This window comes from Colletes gigas, unplaced genomic scaffold (assembly GCF_013123115.1).
Source record: "Colletes gigas isolate AHSC1104 unplaced genomic scaffold, ASM1312311v1 Colletes_gigas_Sc00003, whole genome shotgun sequence".
In the NCBI taxonomy this organism is placed as follows: domain Eukaryota; kingdom Metazoa; phylum Arthropoda; class Insecta; order Hymenoptera; family Colletidae; genus Colletes; species Colletes gigas.
The window spans coordinates 4,818,923-4,840,086 of NW_025106632.1; the positions used below are offsets into that span (position 1 = coordinate 4,818,923).

Sequence of the window (21,164 nt, forward strand, 5' to 3'; positions counted from 1 at the left end):
ACTTTGAGACGGCGGTGCGAATGGAACATGATCAACTAAATGTGCCTAACGAGATCGGAACGTGGAGGGGTAGCTATACTTCGACCAGCAAGACCAAGACTCCGGGTAAAGAAAACTTCGTGACTCGCGACAGGATCAAAATGTCGGATCGCTGAGACCCGAACGAACACAGATACAAGTTATACAAATTACCGTCGATCCATAGTACCTGCAGTTCTACTATAAGAGAAAGTATCTGAAGATATCGAATAAAGTAATACAAAGAACAATATATTCCTCGATCTATTATGGAACCTCGATTGAACGGACAGCGAACCAACGAGATTCTGTCGCAGCGATGTGGTGTTACTTTACCCGAGTCTTTGGTCTCGCCGAGCGAAGTATAGACGAGAGAAAGAAATCGGTCGAGGCGATCGAAACACGCTTTCCATTTCGAATCATAGATGTCATAGGCATAACGACGTAATTCTACGGCGAACAGCATTTTAAATTTGCAACGATAGTCGTACGACAGGCTGGTGCTCTTTACGATCATCGTACGAACGTTTGACGATAGCTGTATGACAAAAATCGTTACGTCCGTGGTCCCTGCTAAGCCGATCGAAAAATTTTGCCCCGTCCCTGTTGGAAAGAACGTGCTGTCGCGAGCGTGCGCGCCGACGAAATTTCTCTCGACAAAAATTTCCGTTCAATCCCGAGCTTGCAGCGCGTCACCTACGACCTCTATCGGGCTGCCTAAAAACATTTGGTACACGCTGGACGCGCAGAGAACGCGGTGCTATCGCGCTCTCCCCCCTCTCCCGCTTCCGTCGCGAGCGAACATGGGCGAACAGTCGCCGGCCGTTCTCGAGGAGAATCGTAAAAAGCGGTGAACGAAGCCACCGAAGACGGGAAGAGCGACTGCACATCTTCTCCCATTCTTTCACGATCGTCTTTCTCTTTTCGTGACGTCATGATTCTCTTTTCTGTGTCCGGTTCGCTCTGTTTCTTTCATTTTGTTTCGTTTATTTTTGTTTACTTTTTTTGTTTTGTATTGTTTTTTTTTTTTTTTTTTGTTTCTAGCGTGCTAAGGAAGGCGACCCCCGATATTCTCAGGGAACCAGCGAGCAGCGTGGTACTTCTTTGTTTGTTTGTCCCGCAGTGTTCTCTCAACGTGGGTATGCCGGTATGAATCGATTGGTGAGGGTGCGTGGCGTTGCGTGAACCATTACGTTACGAATCTGCGCCACGCGGAGTGGCACGTGCCAAGCCGGCGAGTTCACGTAGCCGTTCGCGTAGCTCCAACGATTGCTGTGATCACCACCTGTCGAAAAGCACACGTAGAGTACATCGAAAATAAGAGTAGACCGCGTTTCTGTTCTCTCTCGCTCTCTCTTTCTGCTTCCCGTCGAGTCGCTCGCTCGCAGAGCTGCCCGGGATACCGCGAAAGGCGGGAGATCGTACACCGCGGGTGGTTCTTAACCTTTCTTTAACCCCCCTACGGACCTCTCCCGGCAATCTAACGAAGCTCGTGGATTTACTTGTTCCGTACATAACCCACCAAATAGGATGGAACCTCGCACATATCGCCGTACAAAAAGAGAATAAGTTTACAAGGAACATTAAACGTATTTCTATCAGATGTCAACTCCCACGTTTCCCTTCCGTATCAGAAGCTTAGCTAAGAAAGCTTGTAATATCTCTGTACAAGACACAATGGTAAATTCAGGACATTGAATCGAAAGATTTATTTCGGTCTAGTAACTGTCGCAACGACGAAGCGTTGGAAAGATAAAATCGATATTTTTGTACAACAGGTTAAGAACCACCGATGTACTGAATATTCGAAACGAAATGATGTATCAATGTAATACGAGTCATAGACGTAACGATTTATTCCACGAGATGGGCAAAATCTTGTTTAAAAAACTTGGAATTTGGAACAAATAAGAATTGAATCGTTTGATCGCCTTTCAACGCGACAGCGTTCTGCGATTGGTTATCGTTCGAACAGTAGCATAAAAAATGCAGTTGTAGAAATTCTTGTACAAAAGATCGTTAGGTCTGTGAGTCTTATAAAGCTGGATTCCAAATTTAAACACCGTGATCTCGCCTCTTCTTTGCATCTCGGTTTTTCTCCAGCGACTATGCACGATCGAGACACGTGGGTTCTTTCGTGCTCATCCAAGCAACTAGGGATAACCGTGCCCTGCTAAAGAATCCAAGATACACCGATCATGCACAAACGGCTCGGGAGAACCGAGAGGAAGCTTGGAAAAAGCGAGATTCCGCTTTACATTAGGGCAGTGTTTCTCAAACTCTACCTTCCTGTACACTGCCTCAGTGATAAGTCTGTACCTCGTTTTTATACAAATATTATTATACAGGGTGTTCCGTCAACCCTGAGAAAATTTTTAATGGGGGATTCTAGAGGCCAAAATAAGACGAAAATCAAGAATACCAATTTGCTTGTGAAGGCTTCGTTAAAAAGTAATTAATGTTTAGAGTTTTACAAGTACTGAATTTTTTTTTCGAAAATGAGCAGGATTTCGGGGGTATGTCTAATCAACAGATATGATTGTAATTGCCCCCCGCAACCGAAAATAATTTTTCCAGAACGATTTGAAATTTTTCTTTTTCGTCGAAAAATTTCACACCTCGAATTTTTTTCTCGAAAGTACGTAGAATTACGGGGGTATGTGTAATGACCAAAAATGATTGTAATTGATCCCTATAACTAAATATAATTTTTCCAGAACGATTTGAAATTTTTTTTTTCCGTCGAAAAATTTCCCACCTTCTCGAATTTTTTTCTCGAAAGTACGTAAAATTTCGGGGGTATGTGTAATGACAAAAAATGATTGTAATTGATCCCTATAACTAAATATAATTTTTCCAGAACGATTTGAAATTTTTTTTTTCCGTCGAAAAATTTCCCACATTCTCGAATTTTTTTCTCGAAAGTGCGTAGGATTTCGTGTGTATATCTATTGACCAAAAATGATTATAATTGATCCCTCCAATCGAAAATAATTTTTCCAGACTGATTTGAAACTTTTCAATTTCGTCGAAAAATTTCACATCTTCTCGAATTTTTTTATCGAAAGTGCGTAGGATTTCGGGGGTATGTGTAATGACCAAAAATGATTGTAATTGACCCCTGTAACTAAATATAATTTTTCCAAAGCGATTTGAAATTTTTTTTTTCCGTCGAAAAATTTCCCACATTCTCGAATTTTTTTCTAGAAAGTGGGTAGGATTTCGGGGGTATGTCTATTCACCAAAAATGATTGTAATTGACCCCCGCAACCGAAAATAATTTTTCCAGAACGATTTGAAATTTTTGAATTTAATTGTTAATAACTTTTTAACGAAGTCTCCATCAACAAATTGGTATTCTTGACTTTCGTCTTATTTTGGCTTCTAGGATCGCCCATTAAAATTTTTCCCATGGGTGGCCGAACACCATGTACGAACTCTGACTGATTTGTGGAATAAAGACAAATAATAATAATTTAAATGTCTCATACGATGTTTACTAAACTTATACTAGTAAATGAACATGAAAGGGCCACATGAATTATCTTGAGATTTATAATACTATGGGAAATACTATTTTTTGATTCTATTATTTTTTTTTTTCTTTAAAGATCTTATGAGCACCGCGTCCTATCTTCCCATCTCCAACTCGACAAGTTCATAGACCTCTGAGAGCCCACGGACCACACTTTGAAAGACACTGCGTTAGGGAATCTTGCAAAAAGAGGAATTCCGCTTTACATTTGGTCTCATCCCGTCTCGAATACACAGGAGCGTATCTTGTATTTCTGGATTCCTGCATATTACAGGACCTCGAACGGCTTTACTCGCTCATCGAACACCGCTGCCTAATTTCCACGATTCACGAAGACTCGACTATACAGTGCGATGAACGTTCGATTCGTTGTCTTGTAAATTTTCGATCGATCGAATCGATTCGATGTCGTTCGACAGTCGGAGATCGCGGAGTTTCGTAAGTCCCAACGAGTTTTCGACTTAAAAGAATTTTTCGATCTATCGAGACGTTCGTAGCTGTGTACCAGTGGCGTAACTAAATTTTTAATATCAATTAATTTTTCTATTATCTTCTTAACTATATACCTCCCTTCCGTAAATATAAGATATGTAATAATTAGTGAGTGTGAAGAGTTCCCGAAAATTATCTTATTAGGAATATCTTGTACGCGAAGTAATGAATAAATGATAAACGACGTTCTATTCGTTACCCGTACGATACAAAAATAGAGTTTTAATTATAGAATCAAGTATCTCATCGTGAGTAAGTAAAAGTTTTGGCATTGTTCGAATAAAAATTTCACCCATCTCTGATCCATCGAAAGTCGCACGCGATCCGCGACAAGCGAGTAAAACAGGAAAAAATGCTCCGGGCAGTTGTCCCGGCCGCCGTTGAACGTCGTGTCGCGCGCTGACGTGAGAAAAATCGACCGAATCGGAGGAACGTAGAAAAGAATCGGACGTACACGCTGCAACGGACTCGCATAACCGTACAAGTTATCTACATATATTTTTTACGTCTAATACCTTGATCCCTATTGCAGGTATCATGACCTTTGCATACTAACTCTTACGTCTATAATTAAATATAAATTGTACGCGTATTACGTGCAAACGTGCACGCGTATCGTTCGTGTCGGCACGCGTGTACGCTCGCACACGATACCCGTACGCCTCGTTTAATCGTAATGAATACAATGTTCAGTCGTTTGCTAATGTCGATATTGAACCGATCAACTGGTAACCCCGCGTCGGGCTCGAGGTTTTCGCGAACTGGTCGACTGGTTAAGACTCTGGATCGCGACGAATCACCGTTTTCGTGTCTCTCGCTGGAATCGCGAGCTAGAATTTGTGCGGAAAAACCGATAAGCTGGCAGGCAATCGTGATATCGAGCACCTTCGTGTCTCGTACTTTCTTGTCCGAGTACGCGTTCGATCCGCGCCACGGACCGCCTCGCGTCGATACCGTGTCGCGTAACGAACGATCGGACTATTGGGAGGCTCGGCTTGTTTCGAAGGCCCATGGATAACGTTCAACCGTTAAGCCTGTAGACGGATCCGAAAACTTCGAGCGCAACGATCTCGAGGTTGCACATACGCGCTGCGTAGTCGAGTAACACGCACGCGTGTGAAATGACGAATAACAAAGAAGAAGAAGAAGAAGAAGATGGAAAGTAAGTCGAGAAACAAAAAAACGATGAGAGTCGAGGGGTGGTGGAGGCAGTGGTATAGAAGGGGGGGTTACGAGACGTTGGGTAATGTGATAATGGTACGATGACACGGATACAAAACGAAGAACGTAAGAATACAGAAAAAACGGTGCTCGAAGAGAGACGCGTGCGTGTGTGATACAATATATCGATGGCAGGACAGAACTGACGATGCACAAATGCAAGACGAGGACCAGTCAAGATTAAACCGATACAGGAACTCGTACGGAAAGATCGAGGGTACGACGATACTCTTCCTTTGTTCTAGGGGTGGGGTTTCGCTGGGAGTTGATCGCCAGGACCGTACACACCCTTTGGATCTTCTCCGAAAACGTAAAAAAAGAAAGAGAACGAAGGAAGCGCGATTCGGAATGATTGAGGAACTCGAGAAGATTGCGACGTACATTGGCTTGAAAAGAACTTGTACATACTACTACGGACGCACGAGCAACCGCCATTGGAGGAGCGTAGCTTCTTTTCAACGGCGATGCGCAAGATGGATGCGCGCGATATCATTATGCCGCCAACGTCTCGCTGGCGCGGATCACAGCGGCAGATACGTGCTTTATGCCTATAGCATAATAAGTACCGATGCGCAGCCAGGTTGCGCATCGCGCCCTTAAAGAATTCAGCTGCCCCGCTGGTGGCGTTCCGTTCGTCCGTACGGATGTGCACAAATTATTTTTGTTGGACGTACAGATAGCGACGGGCTTCGAAAGTATCGAGTTTAAATTTACTCTGTCGGACAGACGAGCCCCTGAACTCGTTGAAACGCACAGATACGCGCGATAATGTATGAAAACGGAAGGAAGTACCGAATGCCCGTTGCTACGCATGCACTGTTCCAACGTCTCCGTTCGGAAAGGACACCGACTGCACGAAATCAGAGTAATTTTAACTGTCGCCCGCCCTCTGGACGATGCTTCGTAGGTGTCGATAACTCGACGCGATTTCGAGGGTCGCGCGGTGAGGGATCGCACCGGAAACTCGGTCGACGATCCAACGATAGCGACGCGTTACGGGAATATGCCAAGAGAGATCGAGCGTGTGCATGCAAAGGAACAGACCCAGATACCGATACTGTGGTGTTGGTTTTTGCGAACCCATCGCGACTCCCGCGCGAAACGTTTTTTATTTCTTCCGTTTCCCGAGTCTCGCGAATGCGTCGCAATAGGTCGCGTGCGTATCCGTGTCGCGATCGAATGGATCTCGCGTCGACTCGTCGGCAAAATAATCGACATGAACCTCGCCATCGTTATCGGCACTCGGCAGTCGCCCATCAATTTCATACTCTCCGTTTAAATACAGCTTTCGATACGTAGCGGTTACGTACAGTTTTAGTGTTTCTTTTCTCGTAATCTTCACTGCGCTCTACGGTGTAGTAACAGTAACCTTGTAATCAATTACTTGTAGCGATAATAGCGTAACAATGACTAATGGAGCGGCGATTAATGGTCACGGTGGTGTGATTTTAACGACTTATTCAACGATAACGTGATTATCAACGGATCTCGTCCGTGTCTACTCGATAGACGATTCTTTCAGACGCCGATTTTCGTTTCGTGATTCTCAGACTCCGCCCGTTGATTATGTACATTTCTCCGTCTTTCTCTTTCCATCGCGGATATTCTATGATAATTCGACGAATCGATCGCAGGACGATTCAGACCGTTCGCGTCTGAAAGCAAAGACAACCCTGATGCTCCGACCGCCACGCTTTCCCCCCGCGAAAAATAATCCAGACACTCGGAAGCCGAGGATTTTTCGTTCGGACGTAGTGCACGTCGAGTTTGTCTTTCCGCGTCTCGATCGTTACGAGCCGTCCCCTTAATCGTCGTGCGTTCAAGCACCGTTCCCGGTCGAGTCGTTGTAAGCGAATAACGCTCGCTTCGAGGTATTCCCGCCGCGATATTAAAAATAGAGCGGTTTCTTTCGATATGCCCGTGGTCTATCACTACCTACGAAATAAACAACGGAAATGTTAAGCGTAAAATCGGAGGGACGAGTCGGGACTAGATTCGTGGATACTCCAGAGAACTACGCGTGGCAGCCAGAGTGTGAAACTATTTCGTCGAAACCACGCGTTTATCCATGCGATAAATAGACGGGGAAATTATCGTCGATTCGTGTCCCCCGTTGTACGAAATCCTTCGGAAATTTTTTTAACGCGCGAACGTTGCGGTCCGTTCCCTACGAAGTGCAGACAAAAAAGCGTTTAGGAGTGCACTAGCCTTGCTTCCTTCAACGATTCGCTCGTGTTCGTCGATCGCTCTACGATCGACGTTTTCATTTTTTTTTTTTCTTTCTTTATTAACGCGTATGAATTATTGCTTTCGAACGATTCTTAATCGCACAAACTTCCAAAAACGAATGACAATTTCACGAGAATCGATGGTCACCTAACATGCGGGTAACGAATGTATAGTTCTTTTTTTTTTTATTTTTTTTTTTATCCAACGCCGAACGCGGAGTAGAATCCTTTAAACACGAGCAACGTGTCCAGCTCACGGCGAGAAGAGGAATTATTTTTAATCGACGCCCCTTACGCTCGACGTGTCACGCGTCAACACCGCCTTCACCGGCCTCGTAACAGGTATTTTATTTACTCCGAGCTTTTTTCCTCACCGTTATATTAATATCGATCGATCGACAGAGTTAGCACCACCGGACAATCCAACTACGCGCGTCCTATACACGGAACATCGAAGAAAACCCAACCGAGTCATCTCCAAGTGGAATAAAAATCGATGAAATCATACGAACCTAAACTCGTGGCAAACCTAACCTAACCTCGACACGATAAAAGATCTCTTCCGTCGCTGGTGTACCGGAACATTTCAACGAATCGTTGTACACGCGCGAACGTTTTATATTTAATTTTCTTTAACCCTCCGATGACGGACGTCGAATCATTTATGGTACTATACTTTAGGACTATTTATAAAAATAAAAATAATAAAAAATTTTGTATTCTGTCTTCTACGTATGAGTATGTGCCTACCTTCGATTCTACCCCTTGACTCGCAGAGCTTAAAATACTTCCTACCCGACCCTCGTTGGAAAAAGTTTACCGACCCCTGGGTTTACACTATAGCAACGATTGGGAAAGATGAGTCTCTGTACAATTTCTCAATAAATAAAAAGTTCACGATCTCTAAACCAGTGCAGGAAAATTCGAAAATTAATATACAGTGTGTTCGGGTTAGGTCTGCGAAAAATTTTAATGGGGGATTCTAGGGGCCAAAATAAGACGAAAATCAAGAATACCAATTTGTTGATGGAGGCTTCGTTAAAACGTTATTAACAATTAAAGTTCAGCCTTAACTGAATTTTTTTCTAGAAAGTGGGTAGAATTTCGGGGGTATGTCTATTCACCAAAAATGATTGTAATTGACCCCCCAAACTGAATATAATTTTTCCAATACGATTTCAAATTTTTTTTTTCGTCGAAAAATTTCACATCTCAAATCTTTTTCTCGAAAATGAATAGGATTTCGGAGGTATGTGTATTCACCAAAATTGATTCTAATTGACCCCCGTAACCGAAAATAATTTTTCCAAAACGATATGAAACTTTTTAATTTTGTCGAAAAATTTCACACTTTCCCGAATTTTTTTCTCGAAAATGAGGAGGATTTCGGGGGTATACCTATTCACTAAAAATGATTGTAATTGAGCCCGGCAACTGAAAATAATTTTTCCAAAACGATTTGAAACTTTTCAATTTCCCTAAAAAATTTCAGTACCTACTCGAATTTTTTTCTCGTAAGTGCGTAGGATTTCGATGATATGTGTATTCACCAAAAATGATTGTAATTGACCACTGTAATTAAAAATAATTTTTTTGGAACGATTTGAAACTTTTTGATTTTGTCGAAAAATTTCACACCTTACCGATTTTTTTCCTCGAAAGTAGGTAGGATTTCGGGGTTATGTCTATTCACCAAAAATGATTGTAATTGACCCCCGCAACCGAATTAATTTTTCCAGAACGAATTGAAAAATTTGTTTTCGTCGAAAAATTTCACACCTTCTCGAATTTTTTTCTCGAAAATGGATAAGATTTCGAAGGTATGTGTATTCACTAAAAACGATCGTAATTGACCCCTGCAACCGAAAATAATTTTTCCAAAACGATTTGAAATTTTTGAATTTAATTGTTAATAACTTTTTAACGATACCTCCATCAACAAATTAATATTCTTGATTTTCGTCTTATTTTGGTCTCTAAAATCACCTATTAAAATTTTTCCCATGGTTAACCGAACACCCTGTATCTATAACAATTTGAAATTTGAAAACTACACGCGTCGTATATCTTTATATATTTATGGACAAAAAATAATTATTTAGAAAAGAAAAATATGCTTTAAAAATCTAATAACCTGTACGTAGCTCTGACTAAAACTTTCGAATTTGAATCGGCGTCCGTCGTGTGCTCAAGTATCGTATATGTGGTTATGTAAATAGTATATACCTAAAAAATTGTACGATATAAAATTTAGGCAACGCTATGTAAATTGAAACCAATAGGGAGTTTTTTTTTTTCCGAACGAATGCAGCCGTTTCTCTGATTTTCGAACGTTCGGTGTCTTTGTCAGACGAGTTTCAATGATGCTGCTTGACCTTCGTCGCGCGAGACCATCGGGAATAACCGTCGCTTTGATGCAAAGGGCGGCGACGAGAGTCGATCGACAGGAAATATTGTCAAGGCCAAAAACTCCTCAAGATACCGAGGTCGTCGATGCTTTTAAATGGAACGATATATACTTTCATTGACGCAACGTTATAATTGACATCAACAGCAGGAATTCAACGACCTAGGTAAAACATAACCTTCGAGCGACCTTAATCGTCACCATTATTGGAAACATAAAGGAAACACGACCTCGACGCTATTGCTGTTGCTGTCGAACGACCTCCGTAAAGGACACCTCCGTATCTTTCAGTTATTCGTGATCATCGTATTATATAAAGGACCAAGTCTACTCAACAAACAGACTCTACGGCTGTTCCACTAAAAATTTTGAATTCAGAATCACCTTTCAAATCTCCATAACCTAAAAATATTTCGTCTATCCCTTTTAAAAATATCTACAAATCCCGTTATCCCCCACTTGTCGTATCAAGTTCAAAATAAAAAGTATAATAAAGAAAACAAAATTATTGCATAACGGTTTCTATATATCAATTTCCTACTACAGTATACTTCATTGTCGTTCCACTCGCTAAGCGAGTTATGTATCCTAGGCTACACTTTGTAGACTGCGTGAAATATAATACGATGCTTTGTCGGCACGAAACGTATTCTTGGACGTTTATTTATACGTTGACGCGTTTTTAAACAAAAGAGAAGAAAACTGTACTTTGAAATAAGAGAGTTCCCAGCTCCAACCAAATGTCTCAGTTCTGTCGAAGCAATAGTGCGCGAGTTCAGTCCTCGTAGATACAAAAGTTAGTTATACTCTCTCGTTTTTAGGTAAGTTGTATTAAATTCTAGATTTTATATTATTTATAGATACCTATATTGTATATTACTTATTTCCTTATATAATTATATATTATATATCAAAACATCTCGAAAAGAATTGTTTTTAAGAAATAGAAAGTATACTTCTAACGATGTAAATCCAATAAAAAAACAATTTCAAAAATTACAGACAACGGATCAGTAGTTCAAATTCTATAAAAATCCCTGAAGGAACAGCTGCGTTGGGTCTGCTTGTAAGCAGAGCTTGAAAACTGTTGTGATATAGGTTAGGTTCTCGAAACAGTTACGAAGGAGCTTTTCAAGACCTGCTTGTAGGTTTCGTTGAATAGTAGCATCCGAAAGACCATTTATATCGATGATCTTTCCTTCTGTTTTACCCGTTCGATTCGAAAATAAAAGAGACGGACCTTGTGGATATAATTCGACGACAAACGTTTCGACGTTTTCCGCGCGGTTCCGTTTTAGTCACTCGCGCCGTGAATCGCAATTCCATACGATATAAACATGTACGTACATTATATATATATTATATATCAACGAAAGTACGCGAGAATCATCTTTCATATAAGTATCTACGTTGAGCAACTTGTCTTCCGTCCTAAAACGAGACACGAACTAAACTACGACCAAATTATATACGAGGATTCGATTCCCGAACCAAAAGTGACAAACTTCTATCCGACGATGCTTTCTTATTTCCAACAAATGATTGTCGTTCTCTTTACACTCGAATAGCATCGCGGTAACCTTACCACCGCCACTCCCTTCTATGGCCCTTTTCTCCCGAGAATTCTGACGTAATATTTTCCGTAGCTACGCGGCAATCGATCCGCCACAATCTTAAATTAATCTCGAAACGTATCTCGGTACACACGAGCCCATTTACTCTCGCCGTTGCCAAACGCATTTCTTTCGTCTCCCGGACGAGTTTTTAGTTGCATGGCCAAAACGCCAGGTGGCGCGCGTTGTTATCTTTTCTGGCGACTCCTCGACGAAGGTTAGCTCCGATAGGTTAAATTATCGCGTACGATTCCTATTGAGAGCATAAATCTGATACAGTTCATAAATATTTATCAAGTTCAAATTATATTCTCGTATTGTTTGAGTTGAATATCGTTACTTTCTGAACAACTTATAACGGTGTTTCGTGGAAGACCTATGTTAGAAGATAATGTGTCCAGTATGTTATTTTCCTGACCCAGACCATACCATATGCAATAAATTCCCTCAAACCGCAAGAATGAATGGACTTGCGTGCACGAGGCGTATGAATCGTTCGTTCGTTTCTTACCGTGTATCATCGTAAATTTTTTATAGACTAGTATCGTTAATAGGTGTTCGATTCGTGTCTTCGAGACGGATCGTTCATACGTTAAGTGCGGCACGTCAAGTGCCTCTACGTGATAACGACGATATCAAAGTAAATCGAATTTCTAAAACGTGTAACAAACGTACTAATTACTCTCTTAACCACGATACGTTAGACTAGATTGTTCGCAAGTTTGAATTTCCTCTCGTCGACGTCGATCGGGCCGAAAAGATCGGTTGGGGGGCCGCGATCGATCTCGGGTTGGCATCCGTTTGTCCAAACTCTCGACCGCGAACGCAAACGCGAGAACGATCGCCGACACGGAACGCGTTAACGAAGGAATATAAGTCTATCAATTCGACGCGTGCGCTCAATTCCGACCGCACCTCACCCACCCCTTGCCACCGAGGAACCAAAAGACGCAACCCTGGCTAAATTCAGCGAACTGATCCAGCATATATCGAGCGTACCGACGTTCACGGCCATCCCAGTTTCGTTACCGTCGACGAAAGAATCAAGTAAGGCTGTTCGGGTTCAAGTAGTGTCCCATCAACGCTGCTGACGTCTGTTCGTATTCTCTCGTTGCTCGTCTTTGGCCACCGAGTACTCGTCCTCGTCCTCGTCTACGTCGGGACTCGGACGTTCGGCGAGCAGAGGCGGGGGTATGGTGGCGACGTCGAAGCTCGAGTCGGTGCTGGAAACGATCTGACGATCTTTCACCTCGAGATCGACCACCACCCGATGCCGCCTCTTCAAGTTCTCCCGTCTCCTTCGACGGACGGCTATCTGGCCACGAACTGGCGTGTGCACGGGACTGTCCATGCTGGAGGACGTCTCGCCCTCGCTCTGGGGACTTCGGCTCGATGGGTAAGGCATCGTTTTCGTACGTATTTGCGTCCTGATTTGCATAGGGGGGCTGGAGGTGGTAGACTCGCCGCTCAGGCTGGTCGTCGAGTAATAGGGCGTCGATTTAGCTCGGATGGGAACGACCACGGGACGCTCGGTGGATCTGGTCTCGTGATACCTCGCGGTCTCCGTCGGCTCGGAGAAGCCACGCTCGAACTTCGCCATCGGTCTGCTCTTTTCCTTCTCGACGATCGCGTCCCTCTCGTCCTCGAACGACCAATCGTCGTCTTGCGGCGGACGGGGGCCCAACGCCATGTCCGCGTACTTCTCGTGCATGTCCTCCGAGCTATCACCACGGCCCACCTCCATTCGTATCTGTTCGCCGACCGAGTACTTCATCGCTGGCACGTTGTCGTAAAGCTTCTCCTCCTCCTCCTCGTCGAGCTCCTCCTCCTCCTCCAAGATGGGGAGCGGCGTATCGCCATCGTCCGACATAACTCGGAACTCGTCGTCGACCGTCTCGTCGAACTCGTTCTGCAACGTGATCCTAGGTGGCGAGATGTCGGTGTACGACCTAGTACCAGGTTGCTCCTCCTCGTACCGACGGCGCTGCTCGTCGAACTGGCTCTCGATGAACCTCCTCGCCTCGTCCAGTTGCTCGTGCGTGACTGCACGGTTGGTGTCCTGTTTTACGTCCTCGTCGAACAGCGGACCGCCTCGTTCGTCGATGGTGGGCGGTGGCGTAAGTGGCGGCGATGGCGGAGGCAAAGGCAATGGAGGCGAGGACGGATCCGGCGTAGGACTGTCGACCGTTCTGCACTTGGAGTTGGGTCTCATGCTGGTGACGCTCTTGTCCGAGGTGGTCGTGTCGCTCTGGCTCTTCTCGATCGTCATGGTCGAGTAATACTGTTGCGGGATCACGGTGGTGCTGCCCGACCAGTCCGAGATGGAGGCGCCCAGCTCCGCCAGGGAGTTGTCGTCGGATTTGGTGCCGGAATACTGGCAAAACTGGCGAACGGTGTTGTTCGAGCTGGACCACTCGGACATGGACAGACCCATGGACGTGTCCTCGCTGTGAGAGGAACCGGTGATGTACGAGTTCGATTTCGGCTTGACGACTATCTTCACCGTCCCGTCGACGGTGGTCGCGGACGTGGAGCTCTGTCCGTCCTCCAAGAACGTGGAGTGCAGGTCGTCGTGCAGGGTCCTGTTCTCGTCGCTGGAGTCGCTGTCGCGATCCACGCGGCCCGGGGTCTCGGTGCTGTCCGTCACCGTCACCTTCACCGCCTCCTCGGGCTTGATCTCCATGTAAAACGTTTCCACGTGGCTGACCACGGGCGGCTCGAAGACCGGCGAACTCGGCGGCGACGGCCAGTCCTCCGAGCTCTGCGCCTGCAGCTTCGATCTGCCCGCCGATTTCGGCGATCTGGCGTCCTCGTCCTGGCCCAGGACGTCTATGGGGATGTCCGGGAGCTCGGACGAGGTACGACGATCGTCCGAAACAGATGGCAGAGCGGTCCCGGACGGTGGATCGGAGGACAGGGAAGGCTGATGATCGCTGGACATCAAGGACTCGTCGTCCAGGCTCGGTGACCTCGAGCTGGGCTTGAACGAGTCCTCCAGGTCGCTCTTGTCCTGCTCCGATGTCGTCGACCTCTCGGATATCCTCGAGAGCGTGCGCGTCAACGCGAACGTTCCGCAGCTGGTCAGGATATCTGGCCCGATCGGGTAGATGAAGCTCCCCGGGAAATCGGCCAGGTCCTCCTGGAAACTGTCCTCGTTCTGTCCGTTGCTGTCCTCGGACTGCGACTGGACGGCGTTGCTCTCGTCCTGCGGCACCCAACCGTCCTCTGTGCTCGAGCTACCCGAGCTCTCCAGGGGGAACGATTTCCAGGTCGAGCTCATCTCGGGCCTGAACCCAGGCTGAGAACCGCTGCTGTTCTCTTCTTCCAGAGACCCGCCCCCGCCGCGAGCGTCCCTCATCGCCGCGATCTCTCGACGATCTACTATTGGCTGGATCTGGCCAATACCGAGGGGTCGCGCGATGGAGCAAGAACTGGACTCTGGGTCTTCGCGATCGGGCGTCCAAGTGTTGGTCTCCTCGCTCTTCGAACGCTCGCTGCTCAGCCTGAGCTTCCTGTCGATCGACAACCGATTCACGATGTTGGTAGCCGTGTCTGGCGACCGTTTCGTCCTCTCCTCGGGCTCGTCCTCGGGCAACTCCTCGGCGTCCTCGTCGTCCTCTCTTCTCATTTCCAGATACTCGGGCGTCAACTCCACCTCCACCAGAGTCTTCTCGTCCATTTTATCCACGCCGTAGTCCGGGGAGCTCAACTCGCTGTCCACGTCCCTCGTGTGAACCTGCGTGTCCAAGGCGTCCAAAGTGTCCTCGCTGGTGTCCGCGGAGTCCAACGGACGATTGTCGTCGCCATCTTGCTCCTCGGCGTCTCGGTAATCCTGCTCGTCGCTCTGGACCACCTCGTCGTCGGAGCACTCCTCGATGGAGATCTGAATCGGTGACTTGACCATTTCCTGATTCTCCTCGAAGTCGATCGATCTGGAGCACTCGTAGTCCTCTCGCGCGGCGCTCACCGTCACCGTTACGTCGGGCAGATCGTCCCTCTCCATAGGCCTTCTCTCGATGGACTCTTCGAACTCCGGTCGCGAGCTCTGTTTCTCCTCGGATTCCACTTCGTCGATCTTTTCGTCCAGGTCATCCGAGACTCTCTCCTTCGTTGGCGGGACGATTTCGAGCTCGATTTTATCAGGTCTGACGGCTCTATCGGTCTGACAAGCTTCTTGCTCAGGACCACTCGACTCCACGGAACTCTGATCTATGAACTTTGTTCTATCGTCCACCCTGACGCTCTCCAACGCTGTCTGATGATCCCTGGTCTCCGTAACCATCATGTCCCTCTCGTACGGTATCAGATCCACGGTCGCGGCGATGATCTCGTTGCACTCGGTCAACGGCGATTCCAAGTATTGCGCCGAGGTCTCGGTGACGGACAGAGAATCGGTGAAGATCTCCGGAACGGTGGTGTGATCGGTGCTGTCGGATCTATGATTGGGCGACGCCTCGACCGTCTGAACCGATTGAGGCTTGGACGCGTTGGGGATCTCTGACGCGACGTTCTCCTGTTTCTCCTGACTCTGATTCTGATTCTGATTCTGATTTTGATCCTGACCCTGGTTCTGGTCTTCCCGATCCTCCGACATGTCCACGGTGTCGTCCTTGCTGGAGAACGCGTTGGCGGGCGGCAGCCTGTGCACCGCGATCACCGCCGCGTCCAGAGACTTGGCTCGCCTCTGTGACGTCGGCGACTGCGTCGCGCCTTGTCGCTGCAGCGCGCCGATCCCGCTGCCCTCGGAGAGCCCGAGCCGCGCACGCGCGAACAGGATCGGCGTCTGACCAGGCTTGCGCAGAATGACCGGCACCTCCGTCAGGTCTTGCGCGAGTGATGTTTTCTTCGCGTCCTTCGCGTCTTTGGACTCTTTGGGCTCCTTGGTCGCGTCGGTGACCCGTTGCATCTGTTCCTCGGGCATTTTCGCGTCCGCTTTGGCCTCGTCTTCCCGCGCGATTCGACTCTGCTCTGGCAACGACTGTTCCTCGTCGCCCGCGTCCGACTTGGGCTCCACCTTGCGTGACGTTTTCGACTCCTGCTTGGGCGCGTCCTTCCCCGAGGTGGGCGATTTAATCTCTGACTTGACTCTCGCGATCATTCGTTTCGGCGAAATCTTCTCCGTGGAGTCCTTCTTTTCCGTGCTGCCCAGGCTCTTGGAGATGCCCAGAGACTTGGGCCTGGCCTTCTCGGTTTTCATGGCGACTTTGATCATATCGTCGTCCACGGACGCGGATTTCGTACGCGGTTTGGTCTCTTCCTTCTCATCCTTTGCCGCAACGCACGGTTTCTCGGGCAGCCTGGTCACGGACTTCGATCTACCCTTCTGCACTATGCTTACCTCCGGTGCCACGTCAGTCGAGTCGATGATGATGATCTCCTGCGGCATCTCGCCCAACTTTAGCTTGGACTTGTCGATCTTTGAGCTGGGCGTTGGCGCGCGGGACTCCTTGGAGCCCACTTTCTTCATAGGCGGTTTGTCGCCCTCCAGCGACTTGGACTGCTTCTTGAAGTCCTTTTTCATTTCTGATTTAACCTTCTTCGCTTTCTTGGGCGACACGTCCGGCACGAAATGCTTGTTCTCCACCTCCGGCGAAAGGAGGGTGTCGATGGGCGCTTTCTCCTCGGCCAACGACAGCGACTTGGACCGCAGAGGCTCCCCGTGCGGCCTCGACATGAAAGGAACGAACTCCGGCACCTTCAAACTGTCCAATTCCAAAGCTGGCTTCACGGGTATCTCGTCCAGAGGCAGGTCGGCGACTGGATCCACGAAATCGTCGAACCCCGTGTCGATGATCTTAGGCCTGGTCACTCTGGTCACAGAGTTCCTGTTCACCTCGGAAAACTTCGACTCGATCTTCTCCAGGATTCGCTTCGTCTTCTCGGGAATGCTTGGCTTCTCCAGGGTCTTTGGTTTCTCGGGAATCTTCGGCTTCTCGGGTAGTTTTGGCTTCTCAAGGATCTTTGGCTTCTCGGGGATCTTTGGCTTCTCAGATACCACGACTGTCGGAGTCGACAGCAAGCATTCCTTGCTCTCCTTTTCCTCTTGCGTAGCAGTGGTCTCTTCCGGAGGCTTTTCTTCCACTATCGCTAGTTCCTCGACTTCTTTTACTTCTTTCGTTTCCTTCGTCTCTTCCACTGCATTGGTAATCGGTACCGGAATCTCCGGCAGAGGTATCTTCTCGATGCTGTCCTGCTTCTCTAAACTATCATCGGGCGCCTTCAGACAGTCCTTCTCCGACTCCGACGATTTAGCCTTGCGCTCCAGCTTCATCTTCATCTCCATCCCGACTACGTCCGCGAAGTTCAGCGCCTTGGCCTTCGAGTCCAACGACCTCTGTCCGCCAAAGCTCTTGGACGCGTCCGGGGACCTCTTCTTCTGTATCACTGACACGATGGTGATGTTCGGGTCAGTGGGCGACGCCTTGGGCGATCGTTTCTCGATGGTAGTGACGATGGTGACGTTGGGCTCGATGGGCGAGAGCTTCGACGGCGACGGTTTCTTGTCAAGGCTGGACGACTTGATGCACGCGTGGTCCTCGATTACGATCTCGGTGGTCCTGGCTCTGTCGAGCGACTTCGCCTTGGAGGGGCTCCTGTTCGTGGGCGAGTAGCTGCAAATACTCTTCGCGTCGGTGGGCGACAGCTTCGACGTAGGACTGAGGATGCTTTTGGGTTTATCCGACGGGCTCAGTATCGACTTGGGCCTAGCGACGCTGGCGCTCTTCGTCTTGTCCGGCGAGTGTTTGTTGCCGGGTTTGTCTATCGAGGACAGTTTGCTCAGATCGAAACACGAGATGTCCGTGATCATCTTCAGCGGCAACTTGGGCAAATCCTTGGCGCTGCCCGACTTCTTTGATGTTTTCCCGCTGTCGGACTCCGACTTCTCGTCGGACGCGGACGCGGTGCCGTTCATCACGTGACGCTTGTGCAGAGTGTAGGGGATCTCCATGTTCGTTTTCTGTACAGCAGCGCTGTCCGAGAACGGGTCCTCGTCGCCGGAATCGGCGGTGGTCAGGTCGATGGACTTCTGGTGCATCAGTATGTGCCGTTTGCTGTTCGATCCGAGTCGCTGTCGCGCCGGATTCGGGTCGCTCTTCGTCCTCTCGACGGGCGTGTGGCCAGGGATCGTGTCGTCGAACCCTAGCACCACGCCACCCACGATCTTCGGCTCGTACTCCGTGAACACGGTCTTCGACTTGAGGTTCTCCAACTCCAACGGCACGCCTATCACCGTGTCCGTCCTCGACTCCAGCGACAGCCTCGCCTGACGTTCCTTCTCCCTCTTCTCCTCGTCCTTCCTCGCCTTCTCCAAGCTCCTCCAATCGTCCCTCTCTCGCGGCCTCTCCTCCGACTTCACTTTCTCCGCTCTGGCCTTGCTCTTCCTGCCGTCCTTCCCCTCCACTTGCTCGATGCTCTCGAGGCTCCGCCTACTGCCGCGCGAGTGGCGCCGCTCGCGGGACTCCAGCCGTTCCAGGCTCTTGCGCTCGTAGCCTCTGTCCTTCGAGTTGCAGCGCTCCAGCGACTTGAGACGCTCGATGGTCACCGGATCGAAGTCGAAGGTCGGTCTTTCCTGCGAGTCCAGCCTCTCCACGCTCTTGCCGCGCTGTTGCTCGCGCGAGCTCAGACGCTCGAACGGGCTCCTGTTACCGGAATCGAAACGCTCCAAAGTGTGTCTCTGATCGTAATCGATGGTGTTGCTTCTGCTCCCGGGACTCTTTCTCTTCTCCTTCGAGTCCAGACGCTCCACGCTCCTCTCGCGTCGCTCCCTGGACTCGGAGCGTCGATGGCCGCGCTCCTTCGGGCTTCTGTTCAGATGCTCGGTGCTGCCGCGCAGAGCCTGCGAGTCCAAACGCTCGAAGCTCTTGCGGCGCAGCTCGTGCGGATCGCCGTGGCGCTCGTAGCTTCTCTCTCGAACGTCCAACCGTTCGATGCTTCTCCTCAGTTCCCGCAAATCGGCGCGGTCTATGCTGCGTCTACCGTGACCGTCCCTCCGCTCCCTCGAGTCGCTCTTCTCCATTTTCTTCCCGTAGTCCCTCGAGTAATCTCTTTCGATTCGTTTCCTCTCCTCGCGTTCCACGCTCCTTCGATCCTTGTCTTGCAGCTTCGACAACGTTCTCTCGAGCTTCGCGTCGCTCTCGCGTAACTTTTTATCCCTGCTCTTAAAACCGCGACCCAAGCTACCGGTCTCGACGTAGGCGCGCGGCGCGTGGTGTTCCTCGAGGCTCGCGATGCTGCGCACCCGAACGTTGCGCGCCCTCTGGTCGAGTATCGTACGATTGGTGGAGTCCACGGGGCTCAGATCGTCGTCTATGCGCGACTTCGGGCGCATTATGCCCTCGTCGCGCAACACCTCCGAATCTACGTGCGTGATTTTATGTTTGGGCTTAAGGTTTCTCAATTCGTTCAACACCGACATCTTTTGCTTCTGCACCTGCAACACGACCGGGTCCTTGCGCGCGGAATCCTGATGGGGGAGGGGCAACAGCTTGTTCCCGGTCGGTTGCGCGGGCAGCTCGACGGAGTTCGCGTGACGCGTCTCGAACTTCCGTTCGATCTGCGTGCTCGATCGCTGTATTCTAGACTCGACGGTCACGTAATCGCCGTCCGGCTTAGGGGGCGCTGCCGAGTACCGATCGATGGATTTCGTTCTCGCGGCGTTCTTCAAATCCGCCAGCACGGACTTGAACTGCTGTTTGTCCGACGACTTGATCGATCTGTGCTTGACGAAGGAATCGGTCTCGGAGTCCATCTGGAACATCTCGTGCTCGATTCCTTCGTCGCTACGGTCCGAGATCGGCTCGTTCTCATCGTCATCGTCGTCGTCGTCGTCGTCGTCGTCGCGGGGGCTTGAATACGACTCGGGATACTCGAATTCGTGCTCGCGCTCGAGAAGCTCGTAGGAATCGTGCGAGAGATCGTCGTGCGACAAATCGCCCGCCTGGCCGGACTCCTCGTGGCCCGACTCGGTGGACAACGACGAGGTGCCCGGATAAGAGCTGCTGTATACGCGCTCGGGCACCGAGTCGTGATCCAGCGAGGGCAGCTTCGAGCTGGCGGCGCTGTACGACCGATTGCTCTCGTCGTAACGCGTCACGGGATTGTCCAGCTCGCCCTGCGACGGCAACCGGAACGGCTCTAACAATACGGAATCACCGGATGGTTTCTCGTCCTTTGATCGCGCTTTCCCCGAATCCTCGAAACTAGAAGCGTACAGTTCGCGGCAGCTGGCCGATCGCTGCCAGGGATGTCTGGGTATGGGTCGCGGTGGTGGGAATTCAGGAGGACTGCTGTTAGAGGGGCTGATACGACCTGCTGTTGAAATCCGTTGCTGGCTGGTAACAAGCATCTGCCGTGGCGCTGGGACCTGGCTGGGCGTGGCCGGCGAATGGACGTCGATGGAGGTAAGTGTCCGAAACGACGTAGCTGTGTCTTCGCGACGGTGAATCGTCCCTCCCATCGAGACACTCGTCACAGTCGTCGGAGAATCCAGTGTCATCGAGCCGCATGACAGAGACAGAGCTGGGGTTTCCAGGGCTGAAATTGTTAAACGCTTCCTTAGACACCCCCGTTCGTCCTATTCCCGTTCACGGTGTCGCTTGGACCGACGCAAGTTCCTTCGGTTCCCGTTACTTTTTCTCTTTCTCTCGAAT

At 48.9% G+C, this 21,164-nt stretch overlaps 1 protein-coding gene across 5 annotated transcripts in view; it reads right to left on the reverse strand.

The window, feature by feature from the left end:
- LOC122404864 (FERM, ARHGEF and pleckstrin domain-containing protein 1) overlaps positions 1-21,164 on the reverse strand; it is a 40,787-nt gene that overhangs the window by 12,119 nt on the left and 7,504 nt on the right. For 3 of the 5 annotated variants that reach the window (XM_043409175.1, XM_043409177.1, XM_043409178.1), the window contains one exon: positions 10,944-21,048. In XM_043409175.1, the coding sequence (XP_043265110.1) occupies positions 12,593-21,048 (8,456 nt within the window). In that variant the 3' untranslated portion in view covers positions 10,944-12,592. Of the gene's footprint in view, positions 1-10,943; positions 21,049-21,164 lie in introns of those variants that run through there. The other 2 variants (XR_006259724.1, XM_043409179.1) reach the window with 2 other exon arrangements.